The 20,587-nt window shown below is 51.1% G+C and overlaps 1 protein-coding gene across 6 annotated transcripts in view; it reads left to right on the top strand.

Moving 5' to 3' along the window:
• The window catches only part of LOC308199953 (D-beta-hydroxybutyrate dehydrogenase, mitochondrial-like), a gene marked incomplete at its 5' end in the record, with an annotated part of 28,713 nt that extends 8,701 nt beyond the window's left edge, over nt 1–20,012 (top strand). For 2 of the 6 annotated variants that reach the window (XM_080604919.1, XM_080604922.1), the window contains 3 exons: nt 3,702–3,843; nt 8,035–8,187; nt 9,703–11,768. In XM_080604919.1, the coding sequence (XP_080461045.1) occupies nt 3,702–3,843; nt 8,035–8,187; nt 9,703–10,184 (777 nt within the window). In that variant the 3' untranslated portion in view covers nt 10,185–11,768. Of the gene's footprint in view, nt 1–3,701; nt 3,844–8,034; nt 8,188–9,702; nt 11,769–12,577; nt 14,303–14,353; nt 14,605–15,422 lie in introns of those variants that run through there. The other 4 variants (XR_013955104.1, XR_013955105.1, XM_080604920.1 and 1 more) reach the window with 4 other exon arrangements.
• Between the last annotated feature and the right edge of the window lie 575 nt (nt 20,013–20,587).

Raw genomic sequence — 20,587 nt, 5'->3', positions numbered from 1 at the left:
AGGATCAGAACCAGTCTGAAAACAAATAGCTGAAATCCAGTAATGGCAAATATGAGGCGTTCTGATGAGGAAATGCAGAAAGGGAACGTGCGGGTAGGCAGCAGCAAGGCAATGCAGGAACCAGTGGTGATAGGAGAGCGTAAACCCACCGAGTCAGCCTGAGACACGGCAGGACAGGGCACAGCTCGAGCTGGGGGGCAGTCGCATCAAAGTCACATCGAAGTCACTGTGTGGTGCGAGGAAGTCTGCGGCACAACCGGAGGGGAGAAGTCAGCGTGCAGTAACAAGTGTCTGCGTGGGGTTGCCTTTGGGATAGGCAGCAGCTCAGGGAGGGTTTTCAGCACTGTGTTTATGGCTTCTTGATTCCCACTGAAATCCCACTGCAGGTGCCCGAGTCCTTGCCAGGATCTAATCCTTCATCCCACAAGGTTCCCTGGAAGGAAGCCGTGGTTCAGCCCGTTACAGCAGGGCTCTGTGCCTGCAGAGCTGCCTGTCCTGCACCAGGATGCTCCGGGTCAGAGCAGGAGAGAGGAGCGAGGGAGGCAGCCGCAGCCTGGGCACCAGGGCTGTGGTGCTGCTGTTCTCCGAGCACAGGAGCAGCCCCTGCTAGGCGCAGGGTCGGGTAGGCAGCAGGAGGTGTCGAGGGCTGCGGGGGCAGGATAACCGGGAGAGTGGGGGAACGGGGAGGAAGTGGCTGGGTCCCACTGGGGGCCTCTCCCCAGGGTGCTCAGGCAGCAGGCGGGGCTGGAGCAGGACAGCTTTCAGCGCTAATGAAACTGGGAGAGGGGAGCTGGGAGAAGAAAGAAAAAAGTGACAGCAAGGGGGTGGTGGGGAGAAGTTTTGCAGGAGCAATGGGGCCAGTACTGCCAGGATCTCTCCTGGGATCCCCCTGGGCTGTAGTGGCCCTCCCTGGCGTGGGATTTGTTGCCTTGGGACCTGCTGGTGGGAGTAGTGAGTGCCCGCAGCGCGCCTCAGGTCTGCAAACACACAGCACCCAAGGAGGACTTGCTGCTGCAGTTACTATCTCTGGGGCTGTTATTAGGGTGGCCTGCAATGCCATCTCCCCAGCAGTATTTTTGGCAATTTCTTGTGTTAACCCTGTCTGAGTTTCCACCCAGGATTGTCCGGTCCTTGTATCATTTTGCAAGGTTGCAGAGAAAAAAGAAACTGCCGGTGGAGTGGGGCCAAGATGTGGCTACCTCATGCTGGTGGCAGCTTGTATGGGATTGCTCGCAAGGAGGAGGAACCAGCCAGTATGTGAGGAAGAACAAATGCCAGACTCAAATCCACCATTTAAAAAACAAAGAGGAAGCACCATGTGGGTGTCTGAACAGTGCAGCGTGCTTCCTGCCCCTGAAGTTCCCAGAACATGAACGGTGTTCACTTCTTTCCCCGAAATAGATGCCTGCTTTGTTTGTTAACAGGCTTTCTGGATGTTGCTTAATATAGAGTTAACTGCTTTGTTTTACAGTGAAATAGCAGCTGGGATGGTGTCTGCAACTATGAAAAGGGGTTCCAGCTGATGTTTCATGGTGAAGTCAGTCTTCCAAGATCAGTGCGTTTTGCCCACAAGTTGTAGCTGGGAAGGTAACATCGCAGGTGGGGTTGCATTGGCGATAGGGCAAAACTGACTGCAATGTGAATAATCAATTTATGCTGGATTTTTAAGTTACTGGTCTGCAAGTTTCTCTTGACAAAAAACAGTGGAAGTATTTCTTCTTTATGTTTTGAGGATTATGAGAGAGAAAAACATGCAGAGAAAGGTGTTTTCAGTGCTCTGTGACTACAGATATATTTAAGCTTTTGTTTCCACATAGATAGAGTAAACCTCTCTCTTTACAAGCAGAATTCGCTCCACTTTATTCATTGTTAGGTAGCCGAAAGTCATTTTGCATAACTCACAGCTGAGATCCAAGAGCATCTTCCAGGAATAGAGTGGGGCGTCACATAACCCTCACCCATTTTGAAGGGAATATAGTATTGTGATGACTATGTTGTTAACTACTTGTAACATCACTTTCAGAGTTTGTTTTCGTGGCCAGGTATGAGCCGTCAGTGTGCTTGATGTGCATTAGAAAGCTTCAGGTCTATATTTTGTTTTTGTGATACCTGGAAATAGGTCAATTGTGAAATGATACGCAGCCGTGGGGACAGAAGCTGATATCTGCTATTATCATAGCTGTGGAATAATTATATGTTGGTGCTAGCAGAGCTGCCCTGTTTTACTCAAGGCCAAGATGGAATTTCAGCTCTTTTCCTTTATTGCATGTCATTGTTTGCTGCACTGAAGGTAGAGGCAAGAAGTTGTATACTGTGTTCATTAAATAGGCAGCCTGAGATAAGCGTAGGAAAACGAAGCGATAACGCAGTTCTTGCATCCGCCTTTCTGTGGAGGCAGCTGAGCAGGTGACTGGGGGAGTGTTGCTCACCTTGTTTGCCCTCGTGCTGGGGGAGTTGGTATCGAGTACTCAGGGAAGAGTGGCAGCCAGGCACGGTGACTCACCAATTCATAACTTCTGCCTCCCTAACAAGGCAGAGCCTGTAATTCAAGGAGTAGGATGAATTAAATCTCAAGCCTGCTGGGGGAACCGCATGGCTAATCTCTGCTCTGTTTGGTTTTATTTGTTGTATACCATGTGAGAATGGCTGTAAGGTATACGTATCAATCCTGTCTGCAAGTGACCAGGTAAGATTAGGAGTTTGAAGCATGGTTAGGTTTGGCTAAACAAAAAAAAAATGATAGTAACAGTGTCTCTAATGATAACAGCGGTGAGCTGTTAAGAAACTAAGGGCTCAAAACTGCCTTCATTATTCTATCCTAAATTAATGCGCTTTTTTATATGCATTACCTTTCTTAAACATTTCCACATCTGTCTTTGAAATTGAAGTCCTGACAGAGAAGGTGAGAAGAACCTGGTAGAAAAGAGGAAAGGCAAGAAAATGATAGGAAGGAAATTATAGCCATCACATTCTTATCTGTAGTGTAGAGAAGAGTCTTGCTTCTTTGGCCAGAGCTTCCCCCTTTCATGCCTAATGTCTATAATCTTGTGGTGTGCGGCTGATCTCCACTGCACTGCATTCCTGTGCATCCTACTCTGCTGTATCATAAGAGAAAAATATTGCTGTTACATAGGTTCAGCTGCAAATACTTTCTGCTGTATGCTGTAGCATCAACAGTTGCTGTTAGGCTTGCCAAAGGTGTCGCCGCTGTCTTGTTTTCAAAGTAGTAAGACAATACTATCTCATTAGAAGTCAGGCAATGTTATGGAATTAGATGACTAAGGTGCCTAACTAATTAGCCTTTTGCTTTTAAGCCTGGAAAATCTGGTTCTGATTTGTGTATAAATGTTTGCCGTGTTGCCTGCAGAGCATGGAGACTGAAGCATCAGAGAGTCACCCACGATAATTCGAGGCTGGCACAGTATTTGACAGTGTTACGGATGTGAAACACTCTGTGTGAGGAGCAAACAGAAAGAGCTTTGTGGCCCTTCGGAGCAGCGGGTCACTAATGGAGTAGGAACATGCCCATGGGTTGGGCACTGGTTCATGTGGCTCGTGTGCCTGTTTGTGCCCCAGGCTTACCTGCTCTGTGTGCAGTTTCAATAGCTCGTATTTTCTGTCTGTGTCAGTATGCCTGTCTGCAGGCTGCATCACTGCTACTTGCACATCTTAGCAGCACATCTTTCTCTTCTGTTGAGCAGGATAAGAATGGAGGTGGAGCCAGGGAGCTGAAGAACATGAAGTCAGATCGCATGAAAGTGCTACAGATGAATGTGTGCAGTGACGAGGAGGTGGCTCAGGCTGTGGATTTTGTGAAGACAACCCTGAAGGACCCAGAAGAAGGTACGTGGGGATCTTTGTTTCTCTGGGCCAGCAGGATCTTTGGTGTGCTCACAGAATCCTTCTAATGGAGCAGGCCCTACTCTGGCCAGGTTGTTCCTGCTCTGCACTGCCCAAACACAATTAGCAAGCCTGGAGGTCTGCAAGTGTGTGACTGACAGGCAGGGCTGCGCTCAGGCTGGTGAGGGTTCCCATGTGGCCAGCACTTCTGTGGCAGGGCAAGAGACCAAGACTGGCTTAGAGGGTAAGGCTTTAACCCCGCATCCCATAAAAAGTGATGAGTGGCAGCACGTCCCCAACAGCCTGTCTCTTTCTCCTTGAGTGTCTGTGAAAGCATAGGGTGGCCAGACCCCGATTCCCTTCTGGTGCTGCTGTTGGAGCCTGGCTCACACAGACATTTCTGTAGTGACCCTGCTAGTGGGGAGGCCACGGGCCCTGGCTGCTTACTGCTGTCCCCTCTGCTGTGCTGGTACAACCTGCTTGTGTAACTGAGTGCTGAGCTGGTCTAAAACTGACCTGCCCCCAAATCTGGATTGTTCTTCAGCCAAGCCAACCCACGCTTTGTTTGTCATGCAACACCCCAGTGGTGATAGGAGACATAATCCAGGATGGGCTCAGCAAAGACCACCTTAACTCGCCTGCCACCTCAAGCGTGAGTCCAGCTCAGGGACCCTAGGTGCGTGTGAAAGAAGATAATAGTCACTGGAAGGAAGCAGGCTTGCTTCCTTCTTGGAAATGTGTGTGGGGCTGGACAAGCAGCAGAGTGCTGGTGGTACGAGCAGCCCACGAGAGCCCAGGCAGCTCAAGGTGCTGCTGGTGCCAAGGTGCTCCACGTCTACCTTTGCACTGATCTGTGGGCTTGCTTGGTGCCTGGGAAAGGATGGATGACCACATCACTGCTACAGCACATCTCGGCTCCTGGACTGGGCTTCAGACAGCTCCTCCTGTGAGTGGTTTGGCAGTGGGATGCGAGCTTACAGCCAGAGCCTGGTGCAACACCTCACCTCTTCCCATGTGGTGAGGTTGTGAGGCTTTCCTGCCCTGCTAGGGTTTCTCTGCAGGCTCTATGCAAGTAGCAAGCTGGGCAGCAGCTAAAGTGTTGTATCAGTGGCTCCAGGACTTACGGGTTGTATGGCCGGAGGGTGATTGCTCCTCTTGAGGCACGGGTGAGGCTGCCATGGGCATGTCTTTGTTCATACAAACATACAAAGCTAGTTAATAACAGTAGCTCTAATACTCTTGCAAATTGTGTGAGCACACCCTGCCTCCTGAATGTGAAATGTAACCGAGTGATGTACGAGCTCCGTTCCCACACATTTTCTCTCTGCACGATTTTTCTTCCTACACGACCATCCAGCCCTCACTGCACATTTCACAGCTTCTCAAGCTTTTCCTGAAGAACCCAGCAACAGCCGTGGTGGCACAGAGCCATTTCCCGCTGAGTGGTGACTTGTAAGGGGGCAGCTCTGTTGCTTCTATAAATGCAGCAGTGTTTGAAAAAACCTTGTGTGTAGCTGTAACAGTGAAGTCTTGCGTCCTTGATCAGCAAGTTGGACTGGTTCCTCCTGCTCTTGAGAGCCTTACCCTGGCGTTGCTTGCTGCAGCACAGTGTGCAAAGCAGCGAAGGCTTCTTTTTAGGAGCTTCAGCATGACCAAGGTTTAGGGCTTGCCAATAAATGATGCTCAATCAAGTCTGCATTGAGACTGAGGTGCCTTGCACACCAGGTGCGGCCCCAGAGGAGGGAGCGCAGGACAGCTCTTGTGTTAGACTTTTCTACCTCTTGTCCCTGCGCTATGTACCTAAGGCTAAAGTCGTTTTGATGGGAGTGCCGCTGTTTGTTTTCAGTCCTATGTAGTTCCCACTGTATTGTTGACATTAAAGAACTAATAGTGATAAGGCCCTGCTCTGTAAACATACCACTGTCCTGCAAACGGCCTTGTGACCAGGTAACTATCAGACCTTGGTTGTGTACGTAACATAACCTGAGTGGTGGGCAGTCAAATTCCAAGCACAAAGTATTGTAAGTAGCTTCTTCGTGAAAGTCCCTGCATCTAGCCACGTAACACAGGGAATGGGAAATGGTTATAGAGTAGTTTAGAATCAGGAATACACCGCAGATGTCAGTCTGCCAGTTTAAGTCTTTTGTGGTCCTTGGTAAATCCCTGCCAAACTTGATGTGCATAGCTTCTTGTTACTCGTGAAATTACACTATCAAATGCTCTGTTACCATGGAGGTCCTGCTGGAGATTAGAGCCTGCTTTGCAGCAACGCAGGGGACCCAATTCAGGCTGAGATGGTGTGCTGTATGCCAGGTGAGCATGAATTTCTGAGTGATCTCGGCCCGTTAAAGCTGGCAGCTTCAATAAGTGCATTGGTGACAGGCAGGGGATCTTGGACAGAGCAGGAATAAAACTACCTGACTGCATTTAGAAATTTGAATTAATAAAGCAGAGGTAAGGATAAGGTAAGGAGCAAGAAGTTTTCTTGGCTTTTGCTGCAGGCTACCACAGAGCTGTTATCTGAAACAGCCCCTGGGGTTGTTCTGGAGGAGGATAGAGGTGCAGGCCAGTGAGCTGACCTAGGGGAGCAGCGTTTGCCATTGTCTGTTAGAAACAGAAATGCAGGGCAGAAGGGGTGCTGGGACACCACCCTGGTGGTTGGAAAATGCTGGAGTGATGGCAGCTGTGACGGGTGAGTAGGTAAATCTATTCTGGGACAGATGACAAGGGAATGGTTAATGTATTGTTATCACTAGGTAGGACATGACCTCCTCTGTACATAGCTGGCCAAAAGCCTTCAGGGAAAAAGAACTCAGCAGGGAGCAGGGCAGGGAGTCTTACCGGGGCCATCACGTGAGTAGAGAGCCAGTCTAACAAGGGCATGCTGGGCTTCTTAAATGCTCCTGGAGGATAAATTCCATTGGTATTTATTGGGCAGAGGTAGGATACTACAATTTGCTTAGAGGACTGTATTCAGTACAATATAAGGTGACTATCTCACCATGAATAAATACAAGCTGGAAGTTATTACAAGACTTGGTTACATCAGAGCAGGGGAGATATGGAGCAGAGGCTGGGCAAACAGCCCAACATTTTTTGGAGCGCTTGATAAGCTTATCATCAGGGTGGCATGACACGGGTGACTTTTGATAGCAGTGTCTGAGCTCCCTGGACATTAAAACTTCTTCCTAGTCCTGCATTTGTTCTTAGTGGTAAGAGGAGGGTCGGGGAGCAGAAGGGGGCCCCAGTTCCCACTGGCTACTTACACAGTGAAAAATAAGGATGTGTAGCAGGACTTCTAACGAGGAACAACTCTGTTATCTTGTTCCAACTCTTCTGTTTGTTCCTACTGCAGTTTATGGCTGCAGAGTCATGTGCTACAGCAAGTTCACAAAGTGTGGACTCAGTCCTGCAGATGTTTGCCATGGGGACTCCTGCAGTGATCGCTTCGAAGGGTCAGATACTCAGTGACATGCTAAGTCCCGGACACGTAAGGGGCTCAGTGCGGAAGCTCTTGGTAAGTGCAGTCAATTTAATTTTGACAGGACTGCATGCACAATAGAAGTTAATTTGTAAATACTAATGGTTTTAAGGGTTGGTTGCAAGTTTGCCGTGTCCTGGTATAGTTAGGTTTGAGGGAGTCCAAATATCTGGACGAAATTATAGGAGCTGGTAACTGGGCCACGAACCTGCAGATCAACACCATGCGCTTTCCGAAACAGTGAGTCACATCCCAGAGATATGAGGTGGATTTAGATTCTCAGTTATTTGCTTTCCTTCTGGTTTTGTTGGTTTGTTTTTTAATTGAGGGGAAGTCCAGCCCCCTCTAGATTGCAAGAGAACATGATCGTCACTGAGTGAAGACAAACTCAAGACCTACAGGGGGCATAAAAGAGGGTCAGGGAGATCCAGCTGTACAGACCAAGTACAGCCTCTGCCCTTAGAGGGAGACATTCAGGAAGGCTGTGATTATGGCCCCCCCTCACCTTCCCAGGGGCTCCAAACAAGCCCTACTGGCTTCACATTTGGTATTTTTAAAGTGTATTTTTTCTCCTTGCTGGGTTTTCCTGTACAACTTTTTTCTACAAAAGCTCACATTTCTTTGTCAAGGAGTTGGGTTACTTTGAACAAAGAGAGCTGCTTCTCTGTGACGCTCTTCCTTGTTCCGCTCCTTGACCATGTGCTTGTCGGCAGGTCTGTGGGGCCTGGTGAACAATGCTGGTGTCTCGACCTTCGGAGAGGTGGAGTTTGCAAGTTTGGACAACTACAAGGAGGTGGCAGAGATCAACCTGTGGGGTACCGTCAGGGTGACGAAGGCTTTCCTGCCCCTCATTCGCAGAGCTAAAGGTACGTGCTGGGCAGCCTGGCTAGGCTCAGAGAGCTTTAGCAGCACAGCGAAGAAACATAGCTAAAAGTGATGAATCAGACTCTGCTTTGGGGAGTGCCTGTGCAGTCCAAGGAGGCTGTCTGGGGCATGCAGGCAGAACAGACAGCAATGTTTGACGTGTTGTGCAAGGATTCAGTGACACCCGCCACTGCTGGGGGTCAGTCTAGGCACTACAAAAGTGCGATCGTAAACATCCCAGGATACTGAAGATCTTCAGGCAGTGCTGGCAGATAGGACACAGGACCCTGGGCCCCCTTTAGAGAAAGTAACTGGGACCAGACAAGATACTTCTGGCCTCCAAAGTCACACCAAGTGCTGTGTTTGGACAGCTGAATCCCTTCATTACTCAGTTCACAGCTGATTGCAGAGGGCTGGTGGTGGAATAAATGAGTCAATAAGAGCCATTTTAGATAACCTACAAGAAGATGGTTACCATCAAAACTCTTTGTTTTATGGGGAAAAAAAATAGATACGTATGAGCAAAACTCTGAAGAGCTTCTTTATTTAGCACGTGTGGGAGAATGCTGGCACAGCTGTGCGTTCTGTGAGGACAGAAAGGGGTTACATTGAGCAGATTGCTCAGGTACCATTTTTAGAAAGTAACTACCCGCTGAAGAAGCCCATCTCCCTACAAAAGGCCGTTTACCCATCAGGTCAATAGGTGGTTTGCACAGTCCCTCCGAACTGTACTTAGGTCTGGAATGAGAGAGCAGAGCCACCCACTTGTTTCTGAGCTAAAATTTCAAGCTGCAGAAGGGCGTCGTACTCCACAGCTGTGAAAATCCTCTCTGCAAAAATAGCTGCTGAGATTTCAAGGGCCTGTTTGTGAGTGCAGCTGAAACCATAATCACACACATCTTGTCTTGGGGAAGGGCAGAGCTGCCCACTACTTACTACTGTCACTGTCTCTAGGCAGTGCGTGATCTAACGCAAGCTGCCAGAGCTCTGCCACCAGGCTGCCATGGGCTACTGGTAGGAGTTAGGAAAAGTGCTCTTTGCTGCCCCAGAGCAGCATGTGAAGTACTCCTCCCTGTTCATCCCAGGCATGTTACACTCCAGGCAACCCTGGCCAGCCAGATGGGCGAGCAGGCTGAGAGAAACCTCCACTGGTTCTGATGATGCACGCTGGTGTAAGAGCACCCAGCTAATAGCCTCAGAGGATAAGGGTACTGCCTTACTTGGAAAGTAGGAGAGAGATGTCTTGCATGCTTTGGAAATCCTTTTTAATATGGAGGAAGGCACGTATACTGCCCACGGAGGGGGTCAGAGTGGGAGCTAGCCTTTCTTGATTCAGGAGGGAGATGCTTCTTGACAGGGAGTTTGGACCCCCCTTCAAGGTACAGATTTTACAAATCAGTGTCATCCAACAAAGCACCTGTTTACTGGGATCTTCTGACTCCCTCTTCTGCAGCTCCTCCTGACCTCCTAGCTGGGAACAGCCAGCCCATCATCTCTCCTTGCTCTTTCCCCTCCAGGCCGCGTGGTGAATATCACAAGCATGTTAGGACGGATGGTGAGTCCATCCCGCTCCTGCTATTGCATTTCCAAGTACGGGGTGGCAGCCTTCTCTGACTGCCTCCGGCAGGAGATGTACCGCTGGGGGGTCAGGGTCATCCTCATCGAGCCAAGCAACTTCGTGGCCGCGACCGGCATCCTGACCGAGGACGGCATCGACAGGCAGGCCGAGGCGCTGTGGAGCGGAGCCAGCGACACGGTGCGGGAGGACTACGGGAGGGAGTACTTCGCTCGCCACGTGGCCCTGATGAAGTCCTTCGTTAACAGCGGCCTGAAGGACATGTCTCTGGTCTTGAATGACATCACCGATGCGCTCACCTCCACGCATCCAAACAACCGCTACAATCCCATGGAGACCTACTGGTGGGTGAGGCTGCAGGTCATGACTCACCTGCCCACTGCCCTTGCTGACTGGCTTTACGTTCCTGGAGCCACGCTGTAAAGGGCCCTCCTTCAAGCATCCTTCCAGTGCTTGTATGTATGCACGGCGTAGAGCGCACTTAGGCCTGTCCTGCACCTGTTGCTGATGCATCTCCCCTGTAGATGTCTGCGCTTTCACTTTGGGTTTTGGCTTCAGGTTGTGTATGGCGGGATGCTGAGAGAAGCATGGCTTTTCTGTCTTTTCCCTAATTCTGGTCTTTGTGTTTCCTGCTGCCCTGATTAAAGTTGAAAGATATTTCCCTTTTGACTGTGGAGAAGGCAGAGGAAGGTTAACATAATGGGTCAAATATGTGCCTGGTTTAACTAGGTCAACAGAGTTCTCTTAGCGATAAATTTGGCTCTTTAATGGGCTCTTGCTTTTCCTTACAAGGACGGGCTGGTAACAGCAGAGCAAAGCTGTTGCTATGAGATGTCTCAAAGGGAAAAGCTAAAATGGGAAACAAAAGCTGAGTTTTCCATTTGATTAAAAATGGGTCAGTCACAGCCTTGCTTTGTTTTGATGGTACTGGTAGGAAGCTCTGCTGCTCCATGACTGCTTGCTCTTTTCTTGAAGACAACGCCAGTGCCTCTAAACAGCCTCATTACCCAACTGCAGGGAAGGGTTCGTCCCTCCCAGCACTGTGGCCAGGAGCTGCCAGAGCCAGTGACTGCAGACAGACGGGGCTGGGCAAAGCCCTTCTAATAATGAGTGAGGTCTGAGCCATCCTTCAGGATGCTGGGCCTGCAGCCTCTTTCCCCCACTGCTGATGAGGTTTGTGGGACAGGCGTGAATCTGGTGTAGCAAACAAATTTGCTACCTCTAACTGCTCCATCAGGTACCATGCAGTCAGAGTGGCCTGACTACAAGCTCTGGAAGGGTGCTTTAGGTAACACATTTCCTTTACTTAATATTGCACAAGGAAATTTCCCTGTCACATGTGATTGTTTCCTCAGCACTCCTGATAACTGGTATGAGCTACTTTTGCACAGTATCCCCAGGGGTCTCTCCTGTTGGCCATATCCAGGACTTCGAGGCATTTTTCCAGGTGCCAGGGCTGCTGGGCTTCACAGCACACTTCTTTCTGAGCGGTGACCTCCAGCAAAGCTGCTAGCGGGAATCTACCCTCGCACTCTACATGCTAGTTTCCCATTCAGCTGCTAAACTTGGATCTGTTTTTTCCTACGTGAGATTAAGTGACTATAAGAAGAGCTTGTCATTTGCTCTTTCCTCATCTCTCTCAGCTAACTGTGACTCGGAAGCTGTGCCATAAACTTTTTATATGCCAGTGTCTGTGACTGCTTGGAGCCTGGGTGTAGCTGGCAATGCTGCGATGCCTGAGGAGGAAAGCAGGCTTCCCTTGGAGATGCCGTGGAGGTAGCTTGTATGCCAAGTAACTACAGAAAGTGCCGGCCATGCAGTTCTTGATTCCAGACCATCAGCACGTGGAGATTGTCTGGTTTCCAGGGCCGAGAGCAATCCCACTGAGCTGCAGCTTGTTTAAACAGTGTTGAAATCACTTCTACCCCCTGCACTGTGAAATGCGAGTAATGATAAGGAGCAATGATTTGCACAGAGAGAAAAATAAACTGTGAGATTTGTTAAGCACACGTCCATGGTTCTGGTGGTCATTTCTATGCTTTTTTCCCCTCTGAATCTGAGATTGGGTGTTAATTGGGCCCAGTGGTTAAGGAGATGGCCATGGCTCTGCAGGTGTTTGGGCTGCTAGTGAGTGCAGGTGGCAAGGGGGATGATACTGCCCGTTTTTAGGATGTAAAAGAAGGAGGCAGAGAGCGAGTTGCTCAGGTTTACATGGAGGAAAGGGCAAAGGGATGTTCAAGGTGATGGCTTCAGTTGCCAGCACAGCTGTTTTCTGCAGGGTGCTTTTGTTCTGGGGCAGTGACAAGCACAGGATCCTTTCTGCACAGGCTCCCCGTCTGGGCTGCTGGTGGGAATGGGTAGAAGATGAAGGACTTGCAGAAAAGTTTCCCCAGGAAAGCCCTGTTTGGGGGCTCTACTTGGGAATCATTCACAGTGCCTGTCCGTGTTCAGTCTTGGTGGTGGTTAACGAGTCTCCAAGTTGTCCCGCCTCTGCCTAGGTCTCAGCTACGCAGTTGGGGGATGCTGCATCCGTCTGTGTGTGTCTGTGTCCGTGTCAGTGCACTGCCTGAGCTGCATATGGCTTTTTGAGAACAACAGCGCATTTGCAGTCTCACAGCTCCCATGTTTCATTAGCAAAAGGCAGCCAGAGAGAGGCCTCTGCAAATGCATACATTATCAGTATTTATATTTGATGTGGTTTCCTCAAATGACACCGTTGGGAGGGTGGTGATATGTTATTCGTTGCCTCAGCATTCTGCATGTAATTAATCCAAATGCTACAGCTGCCTGTTAATAAGGATTAGCTCTTCTTACAGACAGAACGGAGACTCGCAAGCCAAGAACTGTCCAAGGCCGTGCAAGGACCTCGTGCCAGAGCCACGGCTGGGATTTCACAGCACGTGAGCCCGAGCCCCTTCCTCTGCCCCTCTGAGAAGAGCTCAGGTGAGCTGCCAGCACCCGGTCTGATTTCTGCCTTGGTGGGAGCTCCGAGTGGATGTCTGGGGGTGAGAGGAGCGGAGTGCGGGCATGGGAAGAGCAAGTGTCAAATGTTTCTGTACGGTGACCAAGCAGGTCCCTTCCCATCCTGAACTTCCTGCAGCCGCTCAGTGTCCAGTGAAAACTTCACAGAATCACAGAATCATCTAGGTTGGAAGAGACCTCCAAGATCATCTAGTCCAACCTCTGCCCTAACACTAACAAGTCCTCCACTAAACCGTATCACTAAGGGCTACATCTAAACGTCTTTTAAAGACCTCCAGGGATGGTGACTCAACCACCTCCCTGGGCAGCCAACTTGTTTGTGAAATCTGTTCCCTGAGGCAGCTAAACCCTTGTTTTGTGCTGTAGTGTTGCGTTTGTGCAGACATTGAGGGCAGATTGTTGTCTTGCTGATGAATAACAGAGGGAAGAAAATTCCATTTAGAGTGACCTCCAAAGCTGGAGGACAGAGGAGTCGGAAGAAAGCTCAGTGGAAATCCTGTGGAAGTCCATGCTCGTTGCTGACATGGTGTCCTGTGAGGAGTTAGGCTGCCAAAGGTGCCTGTGGCTTTCCTTTCAGGGGCAAGCTGCCCAGACCGTGGTGGTGTTGTACCTTTTTCTGCACATTCCCTTGATACACCCTTCAGCTTTTGCAAAATGTTTCTGTTTTTCTTCAAATCAGGATGGTTCTCTGTGATAACTGGGAGCCAAGACGTCGTCCTCTGTGTGCTGTTTGCTCTGGTCTAGCTTAACAGCAGGGGGACTCCTGGGGCCCCCCAAGTGAGCGCTGTGAACCTGTCTGGGTACTCCAAATAGCTCCAGGTTCTCTTTGTATCGACCACAAAACAAGTCCCAAAACAGAGAGCAGTCCCAGTGAGTGTCCCTGACGTCATGGCACCTGTGGTTCTTGGCTGACACCCAACTTGAAACCTCCACTAGCAGCAAAGGGAGAGAGAGAATTTAGAAGACAAAGTTTATAGCAGGTGGAATAAATAAAGATCATCTACGAAAGTCAAGAGGAAGCAGAAGGCTCTTCTAAGCTGCAAGAGCTGCAGAAGAAGTGGTTCGTCTCAGGCAGGGGCAAGAAGTTGCTGTAGAGATCCCTCGTTGATAGTCGTGTATGTCCTTACCTGTACGCTGAGCTGCACAGCGAGTAAGACTGTATGCTTCTTCCTCTGGGCTCCAGGAGTCTTTACCACTGCTGCAGGTGGGTGACATCCTAGGTTTGCTGTTCTCATATGGCTGAAAGAGCTCAAACTATTTCAGAATCAGTCAGGAGGTGAACTATACCAAAAGTGAGCTGTGTTGTGTTGGATATGCCCTGCAGTCTGCTTGACTGAGGGAAAAACAGCATTTGAAGAAGAAATTCATTTGGTCTGACAAGGAGATGAGGCTCAAGGTATCGGGTGCAGAAGCTGGAAATGCACGTGCCATCCTACCCACCGCTTCTGCTAGCTGGAGCCATGGGTTTAAACCACCATGCAGAAATTCAGCTGGATGTTGCCCTTGAAAAGAAATCAAAGAAAAATAGCATTGTCAGCTGGAAAACAAACAAACAAAAAGTAATATGTCAAATGAAGATTAGAAAGCTGTACTGAAAATCTCTACAACAGGCACCACGCGTGAGTAAGGCTGCTGAATCCCTGCGTTGATCGATGCTGGCTCAGCTGCACCCAGCTCTGCAACAGTGCCACCCAGTGCGCCTGAAGTGGGAGACTTCCTTCGCATTTTGCAAACTTTAAGACCTAGGAAACACGGAATGGTTTCATCTTCCTGGCCTGGAGGCTGCCCCAAACACAGTGATGCTGTGTAAACAGGAACACGGCAACAGCAGCACCTGTCTTTCTAGCTGGGGTTTCAAAAGGTGAGTTTTCAGCTTCTTATGTGACCACAATGCCGAGAAATGCCTTAGAAACAAACCCAAACCAATACCAGCAAGTTTCTCAGCTGGCAACTTGAGCAATGGGGATGGGAGAAATGCTACAAATAGCATGAAAATTTGTAACAGAGCCAGCTCCACCTCCAGGGCCTGGCCTGGAGCCAGCCAGAGTTAATTCATTCCTAGTGGAGCTGGGAGCCTGAGGGTACTGCTGATACAGCCATATTGTGTTCTCCCCTAGCACTTGTTCAGGGAGGTAGCAGAGCTGAGGCTTCACCTAAAAATAATGGTGTGAAATAGTAGTTTTGCCCTGACAGAAGCTTACCAAGAGGCACAAAGCTGTGTGATCTTCAGCATGCAGTGCCTTCTCGTGCAGCATCTCTATAGCAAAAAGCAGCTCTTCACATCGCTTCAGGATGACTGCACCACCAAGCTGTGCTGCGAGCACAGCCCCAGCTCCAGGCACGGGTGGTGTGGGCTGGCCGACAGCAGCGCCTCGCTGGGGCAGGGGGCAGCTCCGGGCACGGGGCTTGGCCAAGCCTGCGATCTGTGTGGTTATCATGTCCATTATACAGCAAACACGCAGCAATTCACTTCCCTCAGGGTGGTTTAATTCCTCTCTCTGAGGGTGGTTTGCCTCCCAGTCCTTACTGCAAGCAGAGCAGTAACAGAGCAGCCTCTGCCCAGCCCGCTACCTGTGGATTTGCAGTACTGCTTTCCAGCCACAAAGCTGTCCGCCACCAAAACCAGGTGCTTTGTGCCAGGTGCTTTGGCCCCTTGTCTGTACGATTTCTGTCATGCAGGAGCTGGCAGGTGATATGTAGAGCACTGCAGTTACCCTGTCCTCACCACCACACAGCCAGAGAGCTCAGGTGACTGAAATTGAAGAAAATCTCTGCTTTGACTGTAGAGCGAGCCTTTTGGGAAGTAATCAGGTAAGAGCTGTTTTGTTTTAGTGCTGTGATGTGAAGACTTTTGTAGTGCTGTAACAAAGACTTCTGTCTAGCTCCAGCAGTTCTGCTCCTGGCACTGCTGCTAGCTTGCGAAGCTCTGAACAGCTCGCTCGGCCTGTGCTGAGCTCCCTCGCCACCTGCACCACCTCTGCCACTGTCCTGGAAGTGTGCTGGAAAGTGGCAAAACAACAAGTATGTACTGCGCTGCATAGCTGTTGGTTGACTCGTTTTGTTGTTGGGACCAATGTCAGAATAAGTGTTACCTCTCCCCATTTCTATAGGCTGAATTATTTTTGGCTGTAGAATAAAAAATACGGCAGCAGCCTTCTACGTGAAGGCTGCTGCAAGGGACTTCCAAAGTCCTCTCAACACTTATAGCCTGGGGCGGGAAGGTGCCAGGCTGAGGGCAGACATTAGCACTGCTGAGCTGCTTTTAACCTGGCCCCAAGGTTAACCATTGCCCCACGGGCATGTGCCCAGTGACCCTGAACGGCAGCCTGGGGGAAGCTCTGCATCGTCTCCTGCTGCCTAAGTGCTGCCAGAGCAATCACGCCGCCTCCTGGGGTCAGGTGCTGCACCAGAACTCATTTTCCTGGTGAGACTTTAACCAGTCTCCATGGCAATCAGTCAGCAGGCTGCCAGCACCCCGCGTCCTTGCCTCTCCTTCCTGCTTGCTGGCTGCCCAGGGGTGCTCAGGCATTGGGTGCACAGCACAGCACCTTCCCTGTGCATGTCTGCGCCCTTTTTTCTCTCCTCTGGTGCTTTTCCAGCCCCTGAGCCACGCATGAGCTGCCTGCTTCCTTCAGGAGGAGCAGGACCCCCCAGCGGGGGCAGGCAGGGGAGGTGGCTGCCAGCACAGGCACTCAGGAGCTTGAAACTGATCCCAGGTTGTTCACCCCATCCCTGGGAAGTTCCGGAGATGCTCCTGTACCTCTGGCCTGGCTTAGGAAGCTTTTGCTCTATTCCATGGATAACAACTATTTTGTAAGAATAATCATGGCAGGGAATGAAATTACGAAGTGTTTTTGGAAAAATTCAGAGTAATTGGATAAAGCATCCATTGCCTCACTCCAAGTCTGTTTGTACTGAAATACAGGCCTGGCTCGTGTCCCTGGGGGTGAAGCACAGATAAAAGCATCTTTAATGCTGTCTGAATTAATTATTCCTAAAATCTCCTAACTCGTTTGATTGAAACTTGCTGTGAAAGGTCTCTCTGTGCCATTTCAAAGTCTAACTATGTATTGAAACGCAGTCAGAGCACCGACCACTGAATTTATGTTATTTATTTTCAGTATAACATAAACTCCATCCTAGCAAACACTTAGCCCTGTGTTTCACTGTAAGGCTTGCGTGCTCTGGCGTCGTGGCCTCAGTGCAGCTATTCATGGGCAAAGCCAACGCCTAGGCTGCTGTCTTTATGACATGTGCTTTCAGCATGTGCTGAAAGATGTGACTTGGTCTTTCTGAAAGGGGGCTCTTAAAATTCTCTACCCGCGTGCTATGAACCTGTATCAGGAGGAACACGTGGGTTGCATATAGGTTACAGAAAATACAATTGTGTAACTGCGTTAATGCATTCCTGAGCTAAGGTGCTGAAATATGTGCTAGCTGCAGAAGATAGTGCCGGGGGGTTAACTAGCCGTGCTTGGGCACCCCCTGGACAGCCCCAGCAATGCTGCGAGCAGGTCCTTGTGCCTCCCCAGGGAGAACAGAAGGTCCCCCTGCAGGAGAAGCTCTCTAAGTGTGCTTAATGACATTTTTTAAAGCATTTGGAAAATGTTTCAGTATGCTGGGGACCGCTTAAGGATTGCAAAAAAAGCATTACGAACACAGGAATAAAAGCCCCAGGGGCTGGATGGGGCATGCGGGGTGAGCCCTGGGCTGCTGGTGCTGCCTGGCTCGGGGCGCCCCAGGGTGGCAGCACCCCGGGTGGCAGCACCCTGGGCTGAGCCGCGGCACTGGCAGCCAGCTGCACTCCCAGCACGGCTGTGGGGCCGCTGTCACAGCCCTGTCCTGCAGAGGTGCTACTCTGCCCCCTTCTGCTGCGCCCTTCTGCTTGCTCTTCTCTGCGAGAGCAAAGCCAGGCTGATGCACGGCGTGCCTGGTACCTGGTGTAAGAGGTGATAATTAAAACAAACAAACAAAAAGGGACCTTATTTATCAGTGTGCAGTTGACCTTAGTGCAGGGCACTTCTGGGACTTGCTGCAAAGCTGGGATCGAGCACTGTCCGAGCTCTGGTTTTTAGGGTGAGCACATCCCCGGGGTGAAGTGCAGCCAGACCAAAGTTTTATTGCTGATCCAGCTCTGGCTCTGCGATGTAGTCCTGAATGCCGAGACTTGTCCCACTCTGTTTTTTACCTCCCTGACCTTATTTTTCTTTGCTCTATTTCATTTTTTTCTGCTTTCAGACAGGTGGGGACCCCACTAGCTTCTCTCCCCAGGGACTTGTCCTTCCAGACCTCAGCAGCGGTACAGACCAGGCAGGGGAGCCTTCCTCAGAGCCCTGCCACAAAGCCTGTTCTTCAAGGATTGTGCCTCAAATAACGATGTCTTGTTTAGCTTTACAACTTCTTAAGTCCCTCTCTTTAGTTTCTTGTGTTTTGAATATATAATTGGATAATTTCCAGGGTGGAGAACTACTCACTAATTGTATACAGGTGGATCACGACATCTTTCGTGCACTTGCTTGGACCAAGTTCCCACAGCCCCGGAGGCCAGTTCACGCTTCCAGAGCTTGTCTACTTCATTTGGTACCATAACTGTACTTGGAAATTCTGCACTGTTTTGCACAAACAGATTTCAAAGCACTTTCTGCCACTCCTAGAAACAGAAGAAAATTCCCACCTGCCCTCCCTTTCTCTGCCTTTTCCCCTGCGGGCTCATTTTTGTCTCCATACACGTTTCAGCCTGTTTGGCCTTCCCAAAGCCACGTTTCCTTTAGAGGAGGCAGAAAAAAACAACCAAAATGAACTTGCAGGAGAAAAGGCAGAGAAAGGGAGGGAAGGTATCTTCTGTAGGGGGAAGAGCTGTCCACTCAGTATGGCCTCGGGCTTGGGATGTCCCTGCCCTGGCACCACAGGTCCCGCAGAGAGGCCCCAGCACTGGGGCACGGGAGGCAGGGCCCTGAGGCCAGGCCCGTCACAGCACGGCCACAGGTGGCAGCTCTGCAGCCCCCACACGGTCGGGTTGCTCAGGCCCCATCGGGAGATGAAGGCTCCTCGTGGGGCCAGCCCTGGGCGGGCAGCTCCCCGGGCAGGAGCTGGCGGTGTCCCACGGGCAGAGGCTGCGCCCGGAGCCCCAGGGCCCCACAGGGCCTCCACCGGAGGCTCTTCTGGCTGGTGTGAGCCTGAGCAGTTTCTAGGCTGTCCTGATCGGATCCCATCACAGGGCTGAGATACTGGTGTTCCCGAAAACCCCAGGTCTGTTCCGCCAACCTGCTGCAACAGCACCCCAGGAGCTGCCTGCCACAAGCCTGGCCCCAACCCCACGTCCACCACGGCCTCTGCTCCCGGAGAAGCGCTTCCACCTGAAGCCTACAACCAACACCATGATACATACGCCATGGAGCTCTCCAGGTACGTGGGGGAGGTGGACGGAGGAGATGGCATTTTGAAGGAGGAGACACCCCCCAGGAAGTTCAGGTGCCCGCTGCCACCACAGGCTTCTCTGTGGCCCAGCTGGCAGCTCTGTGGTGAGGAGCAGGCAGCAGCCCTGGCGGGGTGCTGGGGGACACGGTGTGGTGAGACAGCCTGTCCCTCGGGGTCAGGTCCCCTGGCCTGGCCAGATAAAGCTTCTCCATCGCATAGGTGCCAGGAGCTGGTTTCAGGGTGGTGTGGGGTGCGTGATGGGACAACCTCAGCTCCGCATGAAGCGGGGTCACCTGCAGACGGAACTTCAGGGGTGGTGTGGAGTGTCCTACCCGGCCCTCAGCTGGCTGGGTTTTGTCTGCAGCTCCGGCTTATGGCAACAAGGGTTTCCCTTGCTGCACCCACTCCTGCCTCCCCTTGCGCCCACGCACCCCACACCTGCCTCGCCCCCTGAGCCTGCCCCGCTCCACCCTCCCCTCTGCTCCTGCCCTGCAGCTGCTTCGTCACCCAGAAATGCGGGGGAGGCTTCATTCCTGCGCGAAGCGCTCGGAGCGTGTCTCCTGCTCCCCCCTTGCCTGGTTTCCCCCGGCTTCTCCTCCTTCCTGTCCTCCCACCCCTGCTCCAGCTTCCTGCCCTTTGATGTGCCTCTGCTCCTTTGCTCCCGGGCAGGAGCCGCCCGCCAGGTGGAGGTGAGCCCTCCCCACCCCACAATTAGCTGGGATCCGAAGGTTCAGCTTTTCCCTGACCCCTTGCTCTGTGTGGCCGGGCTCACAGCACCACCACGGCCAGCAGAGCCCAGAAATGTGCCCCTCGAGGTGGTGGGACCAGCCCCAGGCAGGTCCCAGCAGCCAGGGCTCTGCTTCGAGGCACCCGGGGCTGCCCTGGCCCGTTCCTCCATTGATGGCCTTTTTTCGGGGGGACGTTGGCTCTTGGGACGTCATTTGGGCAGCCAGGGGCTCCTGAGCACGTGTGCGTATGTGTGAGGAGGGCACATGGTGCATGTGAGAGCACACATGGAGTGAAAGTCTCAGCAGAGATAAGATTTTAAAAAATGTAATTGAAGGCACGGAGCATCCTGCCTGTTACTCAACTCTCCTTGCATAACGCCCGGGACCGGCAGCGTTCACAGATGACTGCGCCGCTGTCAAAATCATTTGGTGGGCACTTGTTGGAAAAACTGTCAGGTCAGCGCGGAACTAATTGCACAGGCATCTTTCACTCATAATGAGATTTAGAAATCTAGAAAAATACCTGCCAAATACCTTGCAGCTCCCCGGATGAGCCTGGGATGCCTCTCGGTGCTCAGTCTTCCCCGTGTACCGGGGCTGACTGGGATGGGGACGGTTCGGAGCCTGCCATGAACACACATTACAGGCCACGTGCCATCGCCCGTGTCACCTAACAAAACTCATGCTGTGACAGTCCTC

Source organism: Anser brachyrhynchus (assembly GCF_964034855.1).
Source record: "Anser brachyrhynchus genome assembly, chromosome: 9".
Taxonomy (NCBI): Eukaryota; Metazoa; Chordata; class Aves; order Anseriformes; family Anatidae; genus Anser; species Anser brachyrhynchus.
This window is presented reverse-complemented; position numbering and strand designations above follow the sequence as displayed.